The sequence below is a fragment of the Nematolebias whitei genome, chromosome 15 (genome assembly GCF_014905685.2).
Source record: "Nematolebias whitei isolate Nwh7 chromosome 15, NemWhi1, whole genome shotgun sequence".
Taxonomy (NCBI): Eukaryota; Metazoa; Chordata; class Actinopteri; order Cyprinodontiformes; family Rivulidae; genus Nematolebias; species Nematolebias whitei.
The window spans coordinates 4,764,051-4,784,575 of record NC_056512.1 but is presented as its reverse complement, the minus strand read 5'-3'; the positions used below and the strand labels follow the sequence as shown (position 1 = coordinate 4,784,575).

The 20,525-nt window shown below is 40.9% G+C and overlaps 1 protein-coding gene across 1 annotated transcript in view; it reads right to left on the bottom strand.

Moving 5' to 3' along the window:
* The window catches only part of si:dkeyp-72e1.9 (syntaxin-binding protein 4), a 107,642-nt gene extending 102,184 nt beyond the window's left edge, over window positions 1-5,458 (bottom strand). The window contains exons 1-3 of the mRNA XM_037689307.1: window positions 5,368-5,458; window positions 5,116-5,204; window positions 3,888-3,984 (exon numbers count right to left, since the gene is read on the bottom strand). Of these exons, the coding sequence (XP_037545235.1) occupies window positions 3,888-3,984; window positions 5,116-5,204; window positions 5,368-5,458 (277 nt within the window). The remainder of the gene's footprint in view (window positions 1-3,887; window positions 3,985-5,115; window positions 5,205-5,367) is intronic.
* Window positions 5,459-20,525: the final 15,067 nt, after the last annotated feature.

Here is a 20,525-nt window from a genome sequence, read left to right as displayed (position 1 = left end):
GCCCACACCCTGACACTGCACACAACATGACACAGCACACAATCTGACACTGCACACAACATGACACAGCACACAACCTGATGGTGCATACAACATGACATCGCACACAACATGACACTGCCCACACCCTGACACTGCACACAATATGACACTGCACACAATCTGACACTACACACAACCTTACGCTGCACACCCTGACACTGCACACACCATGACACAGCACACAATCTGACACTGCACACAACATGACATTGCACACAACATGACACTGCACACAACCTGATGCTGCACACAACATGACCTGCTCAAATTTCAGACCCATCTCCAAACTTCCCTTTCTTTCTAAGATCCTGGAGAAAATAGTTTTCACTCAATTAAACGAGATCTTGAGTGGAAATTCTATTCTTGAGATCTTTTAGTCTGGCTTTAAGAAACTACACAGCACCAAAACAGCCTTAGTTAGGGTCTGCAACGACATTCTTCTGGCAAATGACTCTGGTCAGTCTCTAGTCCTGGTACTCCTTGACCTTACCGCTGCATTTGATACTGTGGACCACAGTATCCTCTTATCCCGGCTAGAACACTGGGTTGGGATTACTGGTGCAGCGTTAGAGTGTTAGCAAAATTAATACAGAAACTCCTGTCGCTCAGGTATGAATGAAACCATTCTATCTACTTCAGTGCCTCTTTCTTGCGGGGTCCCGCAAGGCGCAGTTCTTGGATCCCTTCTGTTTTCTTTGTATCTCCTCCCCTTAGGGTCTATCCTGAGGAAACATGGTCTTTCCATGGTCATTGTTATGCTGATGACTCTCAGATTTATCTGCCGTTAACACCTAACAGTTCTTCCACCATTCGCCCTTTGTTAAAATGTCTTGATGACATCAAGACTTGGATGGCTGCAAACTTTTTGAATTTTAATGATCAGAAGACTGAGGTCATTGTGTTTAACCCCAGCTCTGCCATTGTCACTGATCCTGCAAACCTGGACTCCCTTCAGCCATATCTAAAACAGTCTGTTACCAATCTCGGGATAGTTTTAGACTCAGACTTTAAGTTTAATAAGCAGATAAATTCTGTTCTTCAAAAAAGCTTCTTTCAGCTAAGGCAGATAGCAAAGCTTAAATCCGTCCTGTCCAGATCCGACCTTGAAAAATTAGTCCATGCATTTATTACAACCTGGCTGGACTACTGTAACTCACTTTATGCTGGGGTCAGTCAGGTCTCTCTCACGTCTCCAGCTTGTCCAAAATGCTGCAGCTCGGCTACTAACAGGAACTCGCAGGTTTGAGCACATTACTCCAGTTCTGTCCTCTCTTCACTGGCTTCCTGTGCGTGTCAGAGTTGATTTTAAGTTCTATTTCGTATAGGCTTCGCCCTTTAAGGCTGTCGCTGATGGGTTTATCCCGATATGCAAAGCATCACACTGAAAAATTTAGTCCACGCCCACCTGCTGTGTGGGCCCCACCCGGTCCGTATAAATTAAGTTAAGAGCGGGTAATCGGCTCCCATTTTTCTTCAGTGAGCTAATATAGCACTGTCAGAAGAATGAAGAAGGAAAGTTGTGTAGATGACCAACCTTTGTTAAGAATGCTTGGCCCGTCACGTCGACCTCTGGTCGTCCCGGCGAGCTCTCCTCCCCGAGGAGAAGCTGACAAGCAGTCTTGTTTCAAGGTAAGCGCCGAGAAGTATTTCTCAGTGACAGGTTGCTACACGCTGGAAAACACCATCTTGTAATTTTCCTCTTATCGCCGACCCTCGGAGCGAATCGGATGGTTCCTCCGGGACAGGCGGCGTCAGCAGCAGCCCCGCTGCTCATTCCCTCCTGGAGAGCGTAGTGTCGGTGGAGGGGGGCTGAGCAAATGCTCACCTCATCCCACCTCGTTTCGCATCGGCGATCACACCGCTCCCAGCCGACGGCGTCCTCTGGGTTGCCCGGCGTAACCCAGGAGGTTGCTGACATGAAGGGACCCTTTTTTATGTCTCGCGCCTTTTCCCGCCAGTTCGGATGATCTGGCGGGAAGGTTTTTTTTTCTGGGCTCCGTCCCGGCTCGCCGTCCTCATCCCATCTGGCCTCGGTTTCCCAACAGGACATCCTACGGGGACGAGGCCACAGCTGTTTTCCTGGTAGATTGGTGGGCCGGCTTCCACAGTGCGCGCCCATCACCAGAGTAAAGGGGTTTCACTGAGCGGAAATTCCCTCAGTGCTCCCTGGACCCCAGCCTGATGGAGACTTTTCTCGGAGCACGATGTCCAGGTGGACCAGCGTCCCACGCCTCCCGTTAGCGTAACCCAGACGGTGACACTGCTCTCCGACCGAGCTCACCAGCATGCATTTCAGACGGCCGCAGCGAACAACACGTTATGCTGTTGGCGTACACGTTCAGAGACGGGAAGAGACGTACGCTCCCTCTGCAGGGCAGCTGACGTCATCCTCAACCGGTGCGCCTCTTTGCTGTCTGCCGGCCCGCAACGCAGCCGGAGGATGGAATTGTCAGCGTTTCCCTGAGACCGCCAACAGATGGCGCTCTAGAACAACAAATGGCAGAGCAAATGACGTTTTTTGCGGATAAAAAAAAGATCTCTCATACCGTGTCATAGACAGGGCACAGTTTGAGGTATCAAAAAAACTACCACAGCAAAGCAACATAAATATATGTGATACATATAGGACGGTGAAGGCATTGAATTTTAAGGGAAGGTCAAAGCATAGTCCAGAGCACCCCTCTCAGCCATTGTCCAGATAAGAGGTGTTAGTTATCATCAGCTCGGTTGAGGTTCTGTCACATGTCCACGGCCTTGGGGAAGGGAGGGGTGAGGAGACAGACAAAGCATCTTTGTTTTTCCTAAACATGCCAGGAGAAGATGAGATAAGTCCGCCGTCAAGGCCACAGTTTGGGTCAGGCAGAACTCGTTAATTGCTGTTTCTGCATTTTAAAGTCTCGCTGGTATATTTTTCAAACAGCCAAATTGATTCCTTACGCCGAAAGTTGAGCTTACAGCTTTCTCCAAGATTATTTTCACCATTCATGGGTGCTGCCAGAAAATTCACAGTCCTGATAACAGCCTTCTCCAACTCTGATGCAGCTCCACATAATTCAGTCTGAGATCTGCCAAGCTTCGACACATCCACACGAATTTCTAGAAAATCCAGATTTCACCAAGCTACACAGCAGAATTTAGTTGTCATCATGAATCCAATTTGTTTCCGTCAACATAAGAGGGTCCTCCTTACCCTGTATTCCTGTCAGGAGAAGTTGATCAATTTTTTTGAGAAAACAGCTGATCAAAATCTTTCGAATTAGGAAGGTATGCAGGGGAAAAAAGAGGCTCTTTGAAGGGTTCACAAGACGAAAGAGAGCAAAGCAAGGAAGCAGGGGGACGGAGCAGAAAAGGGCACGTCTGTCTTCACCGGAGAACAGCGAGAAAAAAACAAGTACCCAGAGAAAGCCCATGCAAGCATGAGAAGAACATGCAAAATCCACACAGAAAGACCAAAGGTCCAACCGGGGATAGAACCCAGGACCTTCTTGCTATGAGGCAACAGTGTTAACCACTGAGCAGTCGTGCTGTCAATAAACTTGACACTCCACACAACCTGACACTGCACAAAAGCTTATGTTGCACACAAACTGCCACTGCACACAATCGGATGCTGTATACAACATGACACTTCACACAACTTGACACTGCACACAACTTGACACTGCACACAACATGGCGCTGCACACACGTGTCACAACCAGTGTGCAGCATCCAGTCATCACACAGAACATGGGATTTGACCGTTTCTCATAGTAGATGTTTCCGTTTGCTGATGATGAAACTGGATGTATGCATTACTTCTGTTAGTGTGTGTAGGTGTGTGTTTGTCAGTGCCTGTGCCACACCTCCATATGCCACCGTGCCTTGTGGGTCTGCAGCCAGACTCTGCCTCAGCTTCTTCCTCTTATCCTCACTGACGTCCAGGCCAAGGAAGGACAGAGCCTGAGACAGATCAGAGACAAATATACACATCATGAAGATTGGATTATAAATGGTAAATGGACTGCACTTATATAGCGCCTTTTTATCTTATTTCAAGATACTCAAAGCTCTTTACAACAATCTGTGTCTTCATTGACCCATTCATACAGCTCTATACTAGATCTCTACAAAGCTAATTGAACAAATCATTCTAAAGAGACGAATCAGTGATTTATCACATTCAAACACCAATGGGACACACATCAGAGGCTATGGGGTTCAGTGTCTTGCCCAGGGACACTTGGGCATGTGACTGCTGGTGGATTTGAACCCCCAACTCTCGCATTGGAGGATGACTGCTCTAACCACTCAGCCACAGACTCCCCTTTATATTAGATTATATTGGTCTTATTTTCATTGCTCGTTGGAATCTTGACATTTTGTTGCTTTACATCCTGAAATTTATCAGGATTTCTAATTAAATTAAAATCAATAATGAATAAACATAAATTAAAAAAACATAAATAGAAATAAATGGGATTTATGAATAAACCCCATGTTGCAAAGCAATCAAATAGAAACAGAATAGAAACATCCTCTCTGCTGATCAGACACCCCTCTCGCCCGCAAACTCCTCTCTGACCATAATCCATCCATCCGTTATCTTTTACCCGCATCTTCCGTTTTGGGGCACGGGGGTCGCTGGTGCCCATGTCCAGCAATCACTGTGCAAGGGGCGGGGTACACCCTGGACGGGGTCACAAGTCCGTCACAGGGCTCTCCGACCATAATGATTTGGCCTATTTAGACTTCTATGTCATTGTATTTATCACCCAACATGCTGAATGGCATAACTGATGCCTGAAGTCTGACAAGAATAAATTAATTCAACCTTTATTTAGACAGATAAGTCACATTGAGCCTCGAACACTCATTTACAAGTGACATTCTGTTTAGACAGAGAAAAAGTAGTGAAACTGGACACATGTAGGAAGAGGAGGCAAAAACAATCCTATTAAATTCTTTCTTCTTGGCTGAAATATCCTTTGATGTGGGATTCTTTACAACATGATCCATGTTCTGTTTTATGGTCATGGTAGATTTAGCATTAAAACATTAAAACCACTTTCCTGAGAAGATGTGAGCACGTACCAAGTCTAACTTATCAGATTTGAGGCGTATGTAGGGGTCCAGCGTTATCCTTGGTTTTGCTCCTGTTGGCGACCTCTGGCTGGTTGAACCTGGAGGAAAAGTCAAAATATAGAACACAACTAGATTACAGCATACAACACATTGTACGCCCATTGACAAACTGTTATATAGCAAGACAGTGGTGACTCATAAATGTATCAAGTTTTGTTAAATCATCTTGGATCAGAAGATGTGACCTGGAAGAGCTAATACCATGCTTGACATTTGACCTTGCTTTGTGACCATGACCTTGTAGTGGAGGTGGTGATAAGGGTACACAGCCCCTCGTGTAGCGGTGGTACATTTGTGTATCAAGTTTTGTTAAATTATTTTGAGTGGTTATGATCCAGACAATAGAGAGTTTATGAATGTACAGATGAACAATGCGTCCATCTGTTTACAGGCGTACAATGAAAAAAGTGAGAGAAGTTAAAATTAGCTAACAAAACCAAGTAGATGTACTGATGCTGAATTTGGCAAAAGTAACCAGTGTAAAAACGATTCTGACTCTAAGATTTGTAGAGAAAACCCTGGAACCCTCCGTGGCAGAATGAGGAGAGTTCATGTGAGAACACGGGGCATTTTGTAAACAATGAGTAGAAAAATATCATGGGATTATCTTTAAAATCAGAGCTGATAGACTCTTGTTGGATTTGAAAAAGAAGGAGCTGGTGGCTGGGACTGGGGGATGGAGGAAAGGGGGGTGAAAAGCTGATGATTAAAAACAGTGGCACAAAGATGGATGATAATATATATAAGATAGAGGAGAACAGTAGCTGGGGTGGGGGGAAGGGGTGCAGAGCCAATGCCTAATAATAATATGATGAGTTGTCTGTCCTGGATTTGTACGGCTGTGTCGTTGGTAACAGCAGCCTCTGGTTTCTGCACAGCTGATTGTGGTGATTAACGGGACTGAAGCTGCAGCTTCAAACCAAGACGTCTTGACCTTCTATCCTTAAGAAGCCAGTTAGAATGAATAAAACTCTGCATGGCTTAAACTCTGTAAATGTGCAACAAAAGTCTCTGCAGGTTTGGGATTGAATACAAGTATACTATACCATACCGTATCGTACCGTATCGTATCGTACCATACCATACCGTACCGTACTGTACCGTATCATATCGTATCGTACCGTACCCTACCATACCATACCCTACCATACCGTACCGTATCGTGCCGTATCGTATCATACCATACCATGCCAATTTATTTCTAAAGCACTTAAAATACAACATAGCACCTGTCTGAAGTGCTGTGAAAAATTAAACAAACAAAAAACAATAAAACAATAAAAACAACTATATATATATGTATATATATATATATATATATATATATATATGAATAAATAATCAGAACATCAAAAGTAAAAGAATACAGCATTAAGACAGACATGCTAGCTCACTCTAGATTAAAAGCCAATGGAAAAAAAAGTGTTTTTAAACGAGTTTTAAAAACTTTTAATCACATTAAGGAATATTTCCACTCTTTTCCATATTTATTTAATGTAATCACAATATCTGAAACATGGTTGAATACAGAAAAAGGAACATATTTTTACTTAGATGGATATGAATTCAGATACATGAACAGAAAAAATAAAGTTGGTGGTGTAGATGCCAGGGCAGCACGGTGGCACAACTGGTAGAGCTGCTGCCTCTCAGCGAGCAGGTCCTTGGTTCAAATCCCGGTCCAGGGGTCTTTCTGGGTGCAGTTTGCATGTTCTCTCTGTGCATGCATGGGTTTTCTCCGGGTCCTCCGGTTTCCTCTCACAGATCAAAAACATGCATGTTAGGCTGACTGGTAACGTGGTTTGTCTCGTTTGTCTCTATGTGTCCCTGTGATGGACTTGCGACCCGTCCAGGGTGTACCCCGCCCCTCGCACAGTGATTGCTGGACATGGGCACAGGCGACCCCCGTGACCCAAAATGGAATAAGCGGGTAAAGAAAATGGATGGATGGATGAATTGCAGAGTATTGGAAGAAATAACTTTGGTGGTTGATAACATGCTTGATTGTATAACAATAGAAATCTGTACAAAGAAGGATAAGAATGTTATTATAAGTTGCATTTACAGAACACCTGGGTCCATTATAGAGCATTTCAATAACTGGATGGAGAGAACATTTACTGGGAAAACTAACAAAGTTCTGTTAATTTGTGATAACTTTAACATAGATTTACTTAACCCCAATAATCATAAGTCTACAGAGAATTTTATTAACACAATGCAAAGTGTAACCCTCTTTCCAAAAATGACCAGACCCAGCAGAATTACAGCCTGTTGGACCACTCTGATTGATAACATCTTCACAAATGATATTATAAATAAATCAATAGGACTATTAGTCAGTGATATCAGTGATCACTTACCTGTTTTTACAGTATATGACATAAATTACAATACTAGTAAATCAGAAAACCAAAAGTTATATAGATGGGTGAGAACAGAAGAATTAATAAAAAATTTAAAAATTAACTTGATGGCGTAAAACTGGGATATTATCTATCAACAAAAAGACATAAATGGTGCATACGAGGCATTTCTTGATGTATTTATGGAATTATATAATAAACATTGTCCAATCAAGATGTATAATAAACAGAATAAATATTATAGTTGTCCTTGGATCACACCAGGACTGAAAAATGCCTGTAAAAAGAAAAATACATTATATAAAAACTTTATAAGATTAAGAACTAAGGAAGCGGAATCTAAATATAAAAAAATATAAAAATAAATTGATAACTATCATTAGGTTTTGCAAAAAAGAATATTACAACAAAAAATGGATGAAAATAAACATAATATTAAAGAAATATGGAATATCTTAAACAGTATTATAAAAAATAGTATAAATAAACAGGATTATCCAAATTATTTTATTGATAAAGATATTGAAAACTATAATATGATTGAAATAGCTAACAGTTTTAATCAATTTTTTGTAAATATTGGACCTGATTTATCTAAAATGATCCCTGAGCTGCCACATACTGAACCAAATTTAAATAAAATAACAGGAAGCCCAACTCAATGTTCCTCAGTGCTGTGACTGAAAAAGAAACACTCAACATTGTGAATAAATGTAATAATAAACAGTCGTCTGACTTACATGGGATTGATATGAAACTGGTACAGCATGTCATTGAGGGGATTTCTAGACCATTTACATATAACTTGTCATTTCAAACTGGTTCATTCTCAAGTAAAATGAAAATAGCTAAAATATTGCCGTTATACAAAAATGGAAACAAACATCTCTTCGCTAACTATCGACTAGTCTCGCTGCTGCCACAGTTCTCTAAAATATTAGAAAAATTATTTAATAACAGATTGGAAACATTCTTAGATAAACATAAGTCAACATCAGTGAAAGTCAGTACGGCTTCAGATCAGGAAGATCAACAATGCAAGCCATTTTAGAAACTGTAGAGGAGATAACTACTGCGATGGACAACAAGAAAAATGCTGTTGGAGTGTTTGTGGACATCAAGAAGACATTTGACTCAGTCAATCACGATTTATTAATAAAAAAACTTGAACGCTATGGGATAAGGGGAGTAGCATTAGACTGGGTTCAAAATTATTTGAAAGGCAGACAGCAGTATGTGAAGCTGGGGGATGTTTGTTCTGGATGTTTGGACATTGTTTGTGGGGTTCCTCGGGGGTCAGTCCTGGGTCCCAAACTGTTTATAATTTATGTAAATGATCTATGTACTGTACCTGAAATAATGAAAAGTATACTATTTGCTGATGATACAAATATTTTTGTGTTGGAGATGACATGGAACAACTGTTAGAGGATGTAACTAATGAATTGAATAGACTTAAAATGTGGTTTGATGAAAATAAGCTGTCCTTGAACCTAAACAAAACAAAAATAATGCTATTTGGGAACTGTCAATCACATACAGAAATTCAAATACAAATAGATGGAGTGAAAATTGAAAGAGTTCATGAAAACAAATTTCTTGGTGTCATTATTGATGATAAACTCAACTGGAAACTACACATCAGATACTTTCAACGTAAAGTCTCAAGAAATATCGCCCTCTTAAACAAAGCCAAGTCAGTCATAGAACAAAAAGCATCACATGTACTCTACTGTTCACTAATCTTACCTTATTTAAACTGTTGTGCAGAAATCTGGGGCAATAATTACAAAGTACAAAACTACACTACAGGAATCAACAATACTACAAAAAAGAGCAATAAGAATAATCCATAAGGTGGGATATTTAGAAAGCACTAATATACTATTTGTAAAATCTAAATTATTAAAGTTCATTGACATATTGAAACTACAGACAGCTCTAATTCTTTACAAAGCAAAAAATAAACAATTACCAGAAAACATTCAAAACCTGTTTAAAATTAAGGAGCAAATTTATACTTTGTACGTTCAGGAGGAATCACAGTTTAAAATACGCTAATTCAGAACTACTAGAAAAAACTTTTGTGTATCAGTAAGTGGAGTCAAACTGTGGAATAATTTGAATATTGAACCTAAACAATGTCCAAACATAAAACTGTTCAAATTATCATATAAATATATGATTATTGCTGGATATAATATATAATATTATTATTCATTTATTGTTGTTGTTTTTTTGTTATTTGTTATTGATGCTTTTGTTTTTGGTGAAGTTAAAGGAATAATAATTGTTCATCTACTATAGTTAACTTAAATAGATACTATATTGATGTATAAATATGGGATTAGTTGTTATATTTATGGATTATACATGTAATGAATGTAAGATTATGTAAGTGGTTAAGGAGTGGGAATTTTGATAAGTTTATACTTCTATCCACTCCCTTGAATATGTAAAACAAAAAGTTTTGACATTATGCTTCATGCTATATATATATTTTTTTTTTTTCTTTTTACATATTCAAAAAATAATAAACTAAACTAAACTAAAAACAGAGATTGATGGGGCCTGCTTGACTTTCAGTGGCAGCTCATTCCACAATTTAGGAGACAGAGCTGAAAAGGCTCTGTCTCCTCTGGATTTATAAAAGGTTTTTGGGATATTATTATTATTATTATACATATTATTAATTAATATTAATTAATGTTACAAAAGTCTTCAGTTGATCCAAAATGCTGCTGCCAGAGTTTTAATGAGAGTTGATAAGAGACATATCTCTCCCGTTTTAGCTTCTCTCCATTGGCTCCCTGTCAAATCCAGAATAGAATTCAAAATCTTACTTCTAACCTACAAAGCTCTCAACAACCTGGCTCCACCTTATATCTTATTTTCTTCTTATTCTCTTAACAGATCACTTCGCTCTCAGACTGCAGTTTACTTGTGGTTCCTACAGTTTCAAAAATACAATGGGAGGAAGATCTTTCAGTTATCAGGCTCCTCTCTTGTTGAACTAACTTCCAGTTTCTGTCCAAGAGGCTGACACATTGTTTACTTTTAAGATTCGGCTTAAGTCTTTCCTTTTTGATAAATCCTATAATTAGGGTCGGCTTGGGTTTCCTGATCTATCCCTGAGTTATGCTCCTATAGACTTAGACTGCTGGAGGACAAACTGACCACATTGCCTCACTCTGCTGCTGTTTTTACTTACTTTACATCTTTGTATTTGTAATAATTTCTATCTTAACATTTTTTTGTCTTTCCTCCTATAGAATGCACATCTGAACCTGTCATTCTGTGTTCATCTGTCTCTCCTTCCTGTCCTCTCAAACCCAACCGGTCAAAGTAGATGGCCGCTTGTCCTGAGCCTGGTTCTGCTAGAGGTTTCTTCCTTTTAAAAGGGAGTTTTTCCTTTCCACTGTCTCCTTTGTGGTGCTTGTTCAGGATGGGAGACTGTGACAAAATGAAGATTCAGCACAATCTGCTGCTTCATTAGATAGATAACTTTTACCAAATGGCTTTTATAATGTATGTGAATGTTTCTGTATAGTGTCCTGAGATGACTTAAGTTGTGACTTGGAGCTATAGAAATGAACTGAACTGAATTGAAAATATTATAACATTCATGGTTGACAAAACAACAACATCAAAAAAGCATCTTTAGGATTTGTGTCAAAAAAGGAGGGGTGGGGGCAATAATTACATTTTGTGCTCACCTCATCACAAAGTGCTGACATCTGTCACAGCTAGCAACCGGCCACGCCAATAAGAGGCTGGCAGTAAGCTAAGTGGTCACAACACCCAGGAAATGACCTTGGTCAAGCTAATCCAAGTCAATATGATTGTAACAAGCTGTTAAGTGGTTTCCAGGCAGGGGCCATGGCCACCCTTCATAGTAGTGTTGCTTGTTGGTGTGAACCTTTATAATTTTTAAGAGTGCCTGTGTATAAGCATTGAGGGACCCTTATTACTATAGTTTATCCTGTAGCTTATCATGCCTCTTTGAATTAAAGTGTGCAAATTGAACACCAAATAGTGCAGCATTGGGGCTAGTGTGCTATGAATTCTGATAGTGACATATCACAAAAAATAGACACAAACAAATTCTGTAAGACAAAATAATGCAGGTCAACAGGATTTCAGTGAAACATGAGAAAATCCTGCTCTCTGGCGCAACAAAGCTCAGATGACTTCACAGGAGAAACATCACTCAAAATGTAAACGGCTCAAAAAGTCAGCCTTTCCATGAACAAACTGGCTAATCTTCAAAGGTTTATGCACAGCTGTAGTTGACGTTTTAGAATTTTCTTAGATTCCTCCAATGAATGTTTATCTGACAACTGATGGCGCAAACTCTAAAGTGTTGCAAACATTACCTTCTCCCAAAATCAGTTTGTTACATGTTCAGTTTATTGAAGTAAGCATTTTTATCTTCTTTCAACTAGTGTGTCTCTCACTGCTAGAGGACTTAAGATTTTCTTTTAAATCCCTGCAAAATGCAGAGAGTGCACACTCAAGATTCCACACATGTAGTCAATGCTGGCCCTAAACAGCTTTGAGCTCTAAGTAAGATTTTAGGTTGCACCTTCTGAGCAATTTTGTAAATTTCACTACCATTTTACCACCCACAAGAAAACTATCCTCTCATATACCAGGGAACACTGCAACACACAAACACCAAGCCAGGGGGCTATAAGAGGGCCCACATCAGCCTGGCACCTCTCACCATGGGCAAATCTAAAGAGGAATAGGGTCCAGCACTTCTCAAGGAGATTGTTTCCAAAGTCAAGGTGAGCCCAACTATATTTAGTTAGTATCTCTCAATCTAATGCCCAAGTTCAGGCTCCCCACCAGAGAGGTGACATTCCATATCCCAAGGGCCAGTTTCCGTAAGCCATGGTGAGAGTGCTAAAGCCCCCAATTTCAGCTGCTGCCAATGGCACCATGCACCAGACTTGGGGCAGTTGTGGCTGAGTGGTTAGAGCAGTTGTCCTCCAATGGGAGAGTTGGGGGTTCGATTCCACCAGCAGTCACACACTGAAGTGTCCCTGGGCAAGACACTGAACCCCTCATTGCCTCTGATGTGTGTCCCATCAGTGTATGAATGTGATAAAGCACCCATTAGTCTCTTTAGAATGATTTGTCCAATTAGCTTTGTAGAGATCTAGTATACTGATGTATGAATGGGTAAATGAGGGCACAGATTGTAGTGTAAAGCACTTTGAGTATCTGGATAAGATAGAAAGGTGTTAAATAAGTACAGTCCATTTTACCATTTGTCAACAAGCTCCTGCCCCAAGTCAGGTTCCAGGGTGGGACCCTGGTACGCCATCTCCAGGCAATGGACACTGAGCTCCTTATTGTATTCTACATTCTAAAATCAATTTTTTTTTATTAGTCACAAGTCCAACCACCCTCTTTTATTTGGGCTTGAAACAGCCAAATGTGTCCCAAAAATTTGGAAGGTATTTTAGAGCAGTGATTTATTCTAGACAAAATCTAGACATTTATTCAGACCTCTGATGATCTCATTCCTAACCTTATCTATCCCTGTTCTCCTTAAGAGTGACAAGGATGGATAAGATTAGGAATGAGATCATCAGAAGTACAGCACAGGTTGAACAACTGGGAGATAAAGTTAGAGAGGCTAGACTGCAATGATTTGTTCTAACAAGTGAGGAGAGTGTAATGGGAAGATGGACAGAGTACTTTGAGGAGCTAATGAATGAAGATAATGAAAGAGAGAGAGACAGAGAGAGTGAAAGAGAAAGAAAAGTAGAGGTCATAGAAACTGTGGAACAGGAAGTGGGAAAGATTAGTGAGGGTGAAGTTCAGAAAGTTTTGAAAAGAATGAAAAAGGAGAAGGTAGTAGGACCTGATGACATACCAGTGAAGGTTTGGAAATGTCTTGGAGAGATAGCAGTGAGGTTTTTGACTCAAATATTCAATTACATATTTGAGGGTGAGAAAATGCCTGATGAATGGAGAAGAAGAGTACTGGTGGCCATTTATAAGAACAAGGGTGATGTACAGAGTTGTAACAACTACAGGGGAATTAAGTTGATGAGTCACACGATGAAGATCTGGAAGAGAGTTGTGGAAGCAAGACTTAGACGAGAGGTGACTATCTGTGAGCAGCAGTATGGTTTCATGCTTAGAAAGAGCACAACAGATGCCATGTTTGCTTTGAGGATGCTGATGGAGAAGTACAGAGAGGGTCAGAAAGAACTCCATTGTGTCACTGCTGTGTATAAGCAGCAAACTGTGGATTTAGAGAAAGCATATAACAGGGTGCCTAGGGAGGAGGTGTGGTATTGCAAGAGGAAATCTGGAGTGGCAGAGAAGTATGTTAGACTTGTACAGGACATTTATGAGGACAGCAGGACAGTGGTGAGATGTGTTGTAGGAGTGACAGATAGCTTCAAGGTAGAGGTGGTGCATCAAGGATCGGCTCTGAGCCCATTCTTGTTTGCTTTGGTAATGGACCGACTAACAGATGAGGTCAAGCTGGAATCCCTGTGGACTATGATGTTTGCAGATGACATTGTGATCTGTGGTGAGAACAGGAAACAGGTGGAAGTATGCACTTGAGAGAAGAGGAATGAAAGTCAGCCGTAGTAAGACAGAGTACAGGTGTGTGAATGAGAGGGAGGCCGGTGGAACAGTGAGGCTACAAGGAGCAGAGGTCACAAAGGTGCAGGACTTCAAGTACTTGGGGTTCACTATCCAGGAAAATGGGGAGTGTGGTAAAGAGGTGAAAAAGACAGCCCATGCTGGATGATGGAGTGGATGGAGAAAAGTTTCAAGAGTGATTTGTGACAAAAAGGTGTCAGCAAAGGTAAAAGGAAAAGTTTTCAAGACAGTGGTGAGACCAGCTATATTGTATGGTCTGGAGACAGTGGCATGGACAAAAAGACAGGAGAAAGAACTGGAAGTGGCAGAAAAGAAGATGTTGAGGTTCTCCTTAGGAGTGACATAGATGGATAAGATTAGGAATGAGATCATCAGAGGCATAACACAGGTTGAACAACAAGGAGATAAAGTTAGAGAGGCCAGACTGAGATGGTTTGGACATGTCCAGAGGAGGGACCATGGGTATATTGGTAGAAGGATGTTAGAAATGCAGTTGCCAGGAAAAAAACAAAGAGGAAGGACAAAGAGGAGATATATGGATGTAGTTAGAGAGGACATGGAGGTAGTTAGAGTGAGGACAAAGGATGCAGAGGACAGAGTGAGGTGGAGGAGGATGACTTGCTATGGTGACCCCTGATGAGGAAAAAGCCGAAAGAAGAAAAAAAAGAAGAAAGAAGATTTATTCTAGACAAAATTAAAAAAGGCGTTTACTTCCAAGTTTGACTATAGGTTGGGGGCAGGGTGGACTTGGAACAGCAAACATCTCTTGCCTTGACTGCAGCTGAAAGGGATGCTCTGTGATGACTGAACCACTTGAGTGTTTTTTCTTTTCATTCAACCTTTATTTATACAGGTTAGTTTCACTGAGCCTTGAGGACTCATGTTTGTTTTAGTGTGCAAAACACCCCCTACACCCTACGTTGCCCTTCCTTGTTCCAGGAACAGGGAGGGGTCCATGGTAGCCCCCAATGTTCGTTGAGAAGAGTAAGAGAAATATATGCTTTCATGTCAGATTCTCCAAGTCTCCAGCAAGACAAATGTTAAATGGTAAATGGACTGCACTTATATAGCGCCTTTCTATCTTATTTCAAGATACTCAAAGCGCTTTACACTACAATCTGTGTCCTCATTTACCCATTCATACAGCACTCTACTAGATCTCTACAAAGCTAATTGAACAAATCATTCTAATGAGACTAATCGGTGCTTTAAAACACATTCATACACTGATGGGACACACATCGAAGTCTATTAGGGGGTTCAGTGTCTTGGCCAGGGACACTTCAGCATGTGACTACTGGTGGATTCGAACCCCACCAAACTCTCCCATTGGAGGACGACTGCTCTAACCACTGTCATGGACAAAAGAGATTCCCAAACAAACAGATGTAACCTTCATCAGATTTATCACAAAGCTTAGGAGAACAGCCAGCAATCACAGAAGATCAATGCATTTACAAGTTCACACTTATCAATGCTTTCACCTGTCTGAGGCTCTGACCCATTCTGACTCCCTGAACAGAAAAAAATCAGTTTTGTAGATCTTCCAACTGTCAGACCCCTCCACCCCTCCCTCCCAGTCCAGCTGTTATCAGCAACCCAGCTGCAGTCAGGGAGTTGGTTGTGGGAGACGGAGACTCAAGAACTATCTACTTCACGTGACTGTATCATGTCAATAAAGTATATCAATTAGGGGTGCACAATTTTTTTAATTTGGGGAAATCGGAAATCGGCCGATACTTGCATGAGAAACAGATTTTTTTTGTTGATCAACAATTGTCTAAACTTTATTTATATTTCTGAGCACTACCTCATGGCCAGGCAAAGCAAGTTTGCATTGTTTCTAGGATATTGTTCAAGGGTATGTTTTTCAATAAAATAATATTGGAAAATTGAAGGTGCATTGTGACCTTATAACACCTGACAGTGTCTCTTATAAAACAAAAACAGAATCGGCAGGTCAGACTTTTTAGAAATCGGTGATCGTGATCGGCCATAAAACTGCAATCGGTGCAGTTCAGTATCAATCAAACCTTGAGGATAATAAAAATGATCTCTTCGCTGTCCGTTTACTGACAGATTACACCAAGACCAAATATTACATAGAACATTTTGATATCATTCGCAATCACAGTACAGAGCAGTGAAAATTATGGAGCATGGTGAGTGCAAATAATACACATTCCCTTGACATTCCACCCCTCAATTCAATATTATTAATATTAATATAACCATCCATCCATTATCTTTTACCCGCTTCTTCCATTTTGGGTCACGGGGGTCGCCAGTGCCCATGTCCAGCAATCACTGTGCGAGGTACACCCTGGACAGGTCGCAAGTCCATCACAGGGACACAAAGACAAACGAGACAAACAACCATTCACTCTCTCACTCACACCTAGAGACACTTTAAGAGTTACCAATCAACCTAACATGCATGTTTTTGGTCTGTGGGAGGAAACTGGAGTACCAGGAGAAAACCCACGCATGCACGGAGAGAACATGCAAACTCCACCAAGGTTGATGGTGAGAAGGTATTTTTAATTTCCCCTCTTTGCTTAAAAAAAGGTCTTATTTGGTCTTAGAGCTCACTCATTGAATAGGTCTGGTTTATAAAATACATTATAGCTTTCTTTAACAATAGAAAGTAAAGAGTAAACTGCAGATCAACCCATTAGTATGAAAGTATGTGCACACTTGATAGGAGGAGGAATGCAGTAAAAATATCACATAAACATAGTTTGAATGCAAGTTATCGGAAGAATAGTTTACTTTTATGTGAACCTTAATCCTTTCTGTTTTGATGCATGCCTGTCTATCTCTGTACCATGCTCAATGATATGAATCTGTTTTAAGGTCAGTATGAGCAAACATGGTATATCTGTATATGTTGTTCCTAATCTGAGATTAACGCACAGACAGCTGAGTAAAAATCCCCGACAGGAACTGAAACTACTGGTATGTTCAAATCTGGTACTTCTTGTTCCAACTTTAAATAAGGCTTAAACGATACAGTGAATTACAACAAACAGACTTATTTTTCAGTGAGCCAAGTACAAGTCTCATACATGTAAACTGTTTTACCCTGGGGTTAAACCACTGTAACTCACGTAGATAAATCTCTGATGAAAGACATAGCACCTTCAACATATGCATATCACCCACCTCCTTTTATACCAGAGCTTTAGATTAAGTGATATTATTATATTATATTAGGGAATGTGATTGTGGTGAATTTTGATTGGCATTTGAAGTCTGTCCATTGTATGCCAAAACTTTGTTTTTGAAGAGTTGTCTGATCCTCTCCATTTGAGTCATGTCTGGATAAACGTGAAGTCTTGGAATAAAAAAACAAGTCTGCCAGGACTGGCAATGGAGAAGTGTGCCTCCAGACCTCAGAGCTTGATTTACATGAAAAGCAAGACGCCATTGAGGAGATGCTGCATCTCATCAAGGTAATGATCAACAACCTATTAGCTGAAATTATCAACTAAGTTGAGTCTAAAGTAGCATTTTGTTTATCAGGCAATGTATGGCAGGTTATCAGTGAACCTAGTAGATAGAAACAAAGATGGCATGAAGTTTGGGTTGGAGCCTTGACCCAGTACATCCTCTCTGAGTGTATGACACAAGAGCTAAGAACAGTATAAGCTTTGTAAAAATCTGAGGGGAAGGGAGGTCTTTTTTGGATTATGATTTTTTTTTTTGGCTGATCTACATTCTGCACCTATTTAGTAAATCCTGATTATTGCTGTCATTAAACGTGTCATCTGTTTTTTAATGACTTTGCATGTTGTTTACCCACAAGTCAATGATATCAGAGTTGGTTATTAAAGAAGCGGCTGCTGTTCTAAAAGCTGTTCTGTAAAGTAGAACCATTTCTGATCTTGAGAGCATAGCAAACAGCTAACTAGTATGCAAGCTAATACAGTAAAGCTTTACTTGGGTCTTGTAAGAGAGAAAGAGGCTGGCCCATTGGAGCACTGATGCAGTGCAGCTGGATGTACATGGAGAGAGAATGTCTTTGCAAGACAAACGTGGTCTTGGATCCCAGCACACCACTCATTATTTGCTCAATTTGAGATCCAAATTTTATGAAAAAAGTTAAAATGCTGGCTTATCAACTGAAAGAAATGTCTCGAACTCCATCTTCAGCTTCAACAGCTTATCCGTAGTCAGGTCATGAAGGCAACAGATTGTAGAGAGAAATCCAGACATTCTTCTCCTCAGCAACACTCTCCAGCTCCACCTGGGGAAGCCAGAGGCACTCCCAGGCCAGAGAATATACACAATCTCTCCAGCAAATTCTGGGTCTTTAAATAAATCTGCTCCTCTCTATGTAATCTAATTGCAAATCACTACTGGAAGCAAATGTTCCCTGTTTTTCATTTTCAGACTAGCTGAGTTGATTTGAATCTGAGCTGAGGGACTTAAATCACTGAAACTCTCAACTGTGATGGAACAGAACCTAAAGGTTACAGCTGGGACAGCTGCTTTGTGAAACCTGATTATGTAACAAAGTCAAGTCAAAGTGGACAGTGAAAAAAATACAAAGAATAACAATGCATACAGTAAATACATCTTCTCTCTACAGCCACTTTATTACATACATTTGTTTGATTGCTTGCTGGCAAGGGTGGAAATTTCACCCCATTATTGGAGGGGTCATGTAAACAGGAAGTTTTTTAAGAGCAAATATAGAGGTGGGGTAACAAAGTTAAGTCAGGTCTTCTGGATAGTTTCTTTGTGTTGAAACGTTTTGTCTTTCATTCAAAAGACTTTATCAGTCCAAGTCAAATGACTGATTGACTGATGAAGCCTTCCGGATCGAAGGTGAAACGTTTCAGCACAAAAAAGAAAGAAACTGTCCAGATGACCTGACTGAAAAATGTTGGATTGTATACCTGGATTATTGAGCATGGACTTTGTTGTTTTCAACCAGCTTGACATGACTGTCAACAAGGAAGAGGGCCGGCAATGGAGGAGGGGGTGTGCCAAAGTGACCATCTTTTTTTTCCAAGATGGTGCTGGTGTATAGGGCTTGCTGTCCCTCGCTCTCTGTTTTTCTTCTATTTTTGTTATTTTTACAATGCATTGTGCAATGTACCGAATCATATTTACAGTATGAGCGTCGAGCACTTTTGGAGCACTTTTCCGTACATTTGCTGAAATGCCTGCAGAGTTTTTGTACAGTGATCAGCACTCTCCTCCACCAGTTCTGTCCGAGATTCCTGCATTCTTGCTACATGACCCTGGCCTTCCTCCTTGGAGGAAACGTCGCAGACATCGTGGGAAGTGTGGTGGAGTTTTGGTGAAACTAAGGCACCGTGTGGATTATTCTGTCAAGAGTTATGGGGCTTGCTCTGGCTGTGATCATCTCCTCTCTGACCTGTGGTGCTCCAGGGACCCAGCTGCTGGCCAGCTACCCGCGCGCTCAGCCCATGTAAACAACAGGAGTTGTTTACCTGCGCGCCCCACAAGCCGACCAGGAGGTGCTGTACCTCAAAATCTGCATCCGCTGGCGCGCGCTCCCCCCTGTTGAGATATTTTTGGACTGGTCCTATGGTTTTGATCTGCTCAGAGACGGGATTATAATGAAATTATGACCCGGTTCTGACTGGGTTAAACTGGGTCAGCAACTCTAAAAAGAGTCTCCCTGGGACTCAATATCTGTCACGGAATAGTTTCATCTACATCTACAACTGGTCCAAAATGCTGCAGCCCGATTTTTAACTGGTACTGGCCATAGAGAGCACATTACACCAGTTCTGGCCTCCCTGCACTGGCTACCCATTCACCTTCGGATCCAGTTCAAAATTCTCATGTATGTTTTTAAATCACTGAACAGTTCTGCCCCATCCTACCTCACTGATCTTCCACAGCCATATGTCCCACCGCGCTCTCTGAGGTCAGCAGACCAGATGCTCCTTTCAGTTCCAGAAACCCGTCGCAAGCTCAGAGGTGAAGGGCTTTCTCTGTTGTAGGTCCAAGACTGTGGAATGAGTTGCCACTGCGTGTCAGGCAGGCTCCCACACACACAGTCTTTAAGTCTCGCCTGAAAACCCACTTTTATTCCCTTGCCTTTGGCAAGATGTGATTTGTTTTGATCCTGTCTGTAGTCTACAGTGTTGACCATTTAGTTATTGTTTTTTTTTTTTTTTTTTTTTGTTTTTTGTTTTTTTCCAGCGCCGCGCAAGCAGGCAGCTCGTCTCAGCAGCTTGGCAACAATGGAACTGATTTTTTTCTTGAAAACTTTTTTTATTTTTAAAATTTTTTTATGGTTTCTATTTTTGGAGAACGCGTGAGCGACCACACTCCTATTGTTTACTCTCAGGACCAGCTGCTTTCCATCCGCAGCTC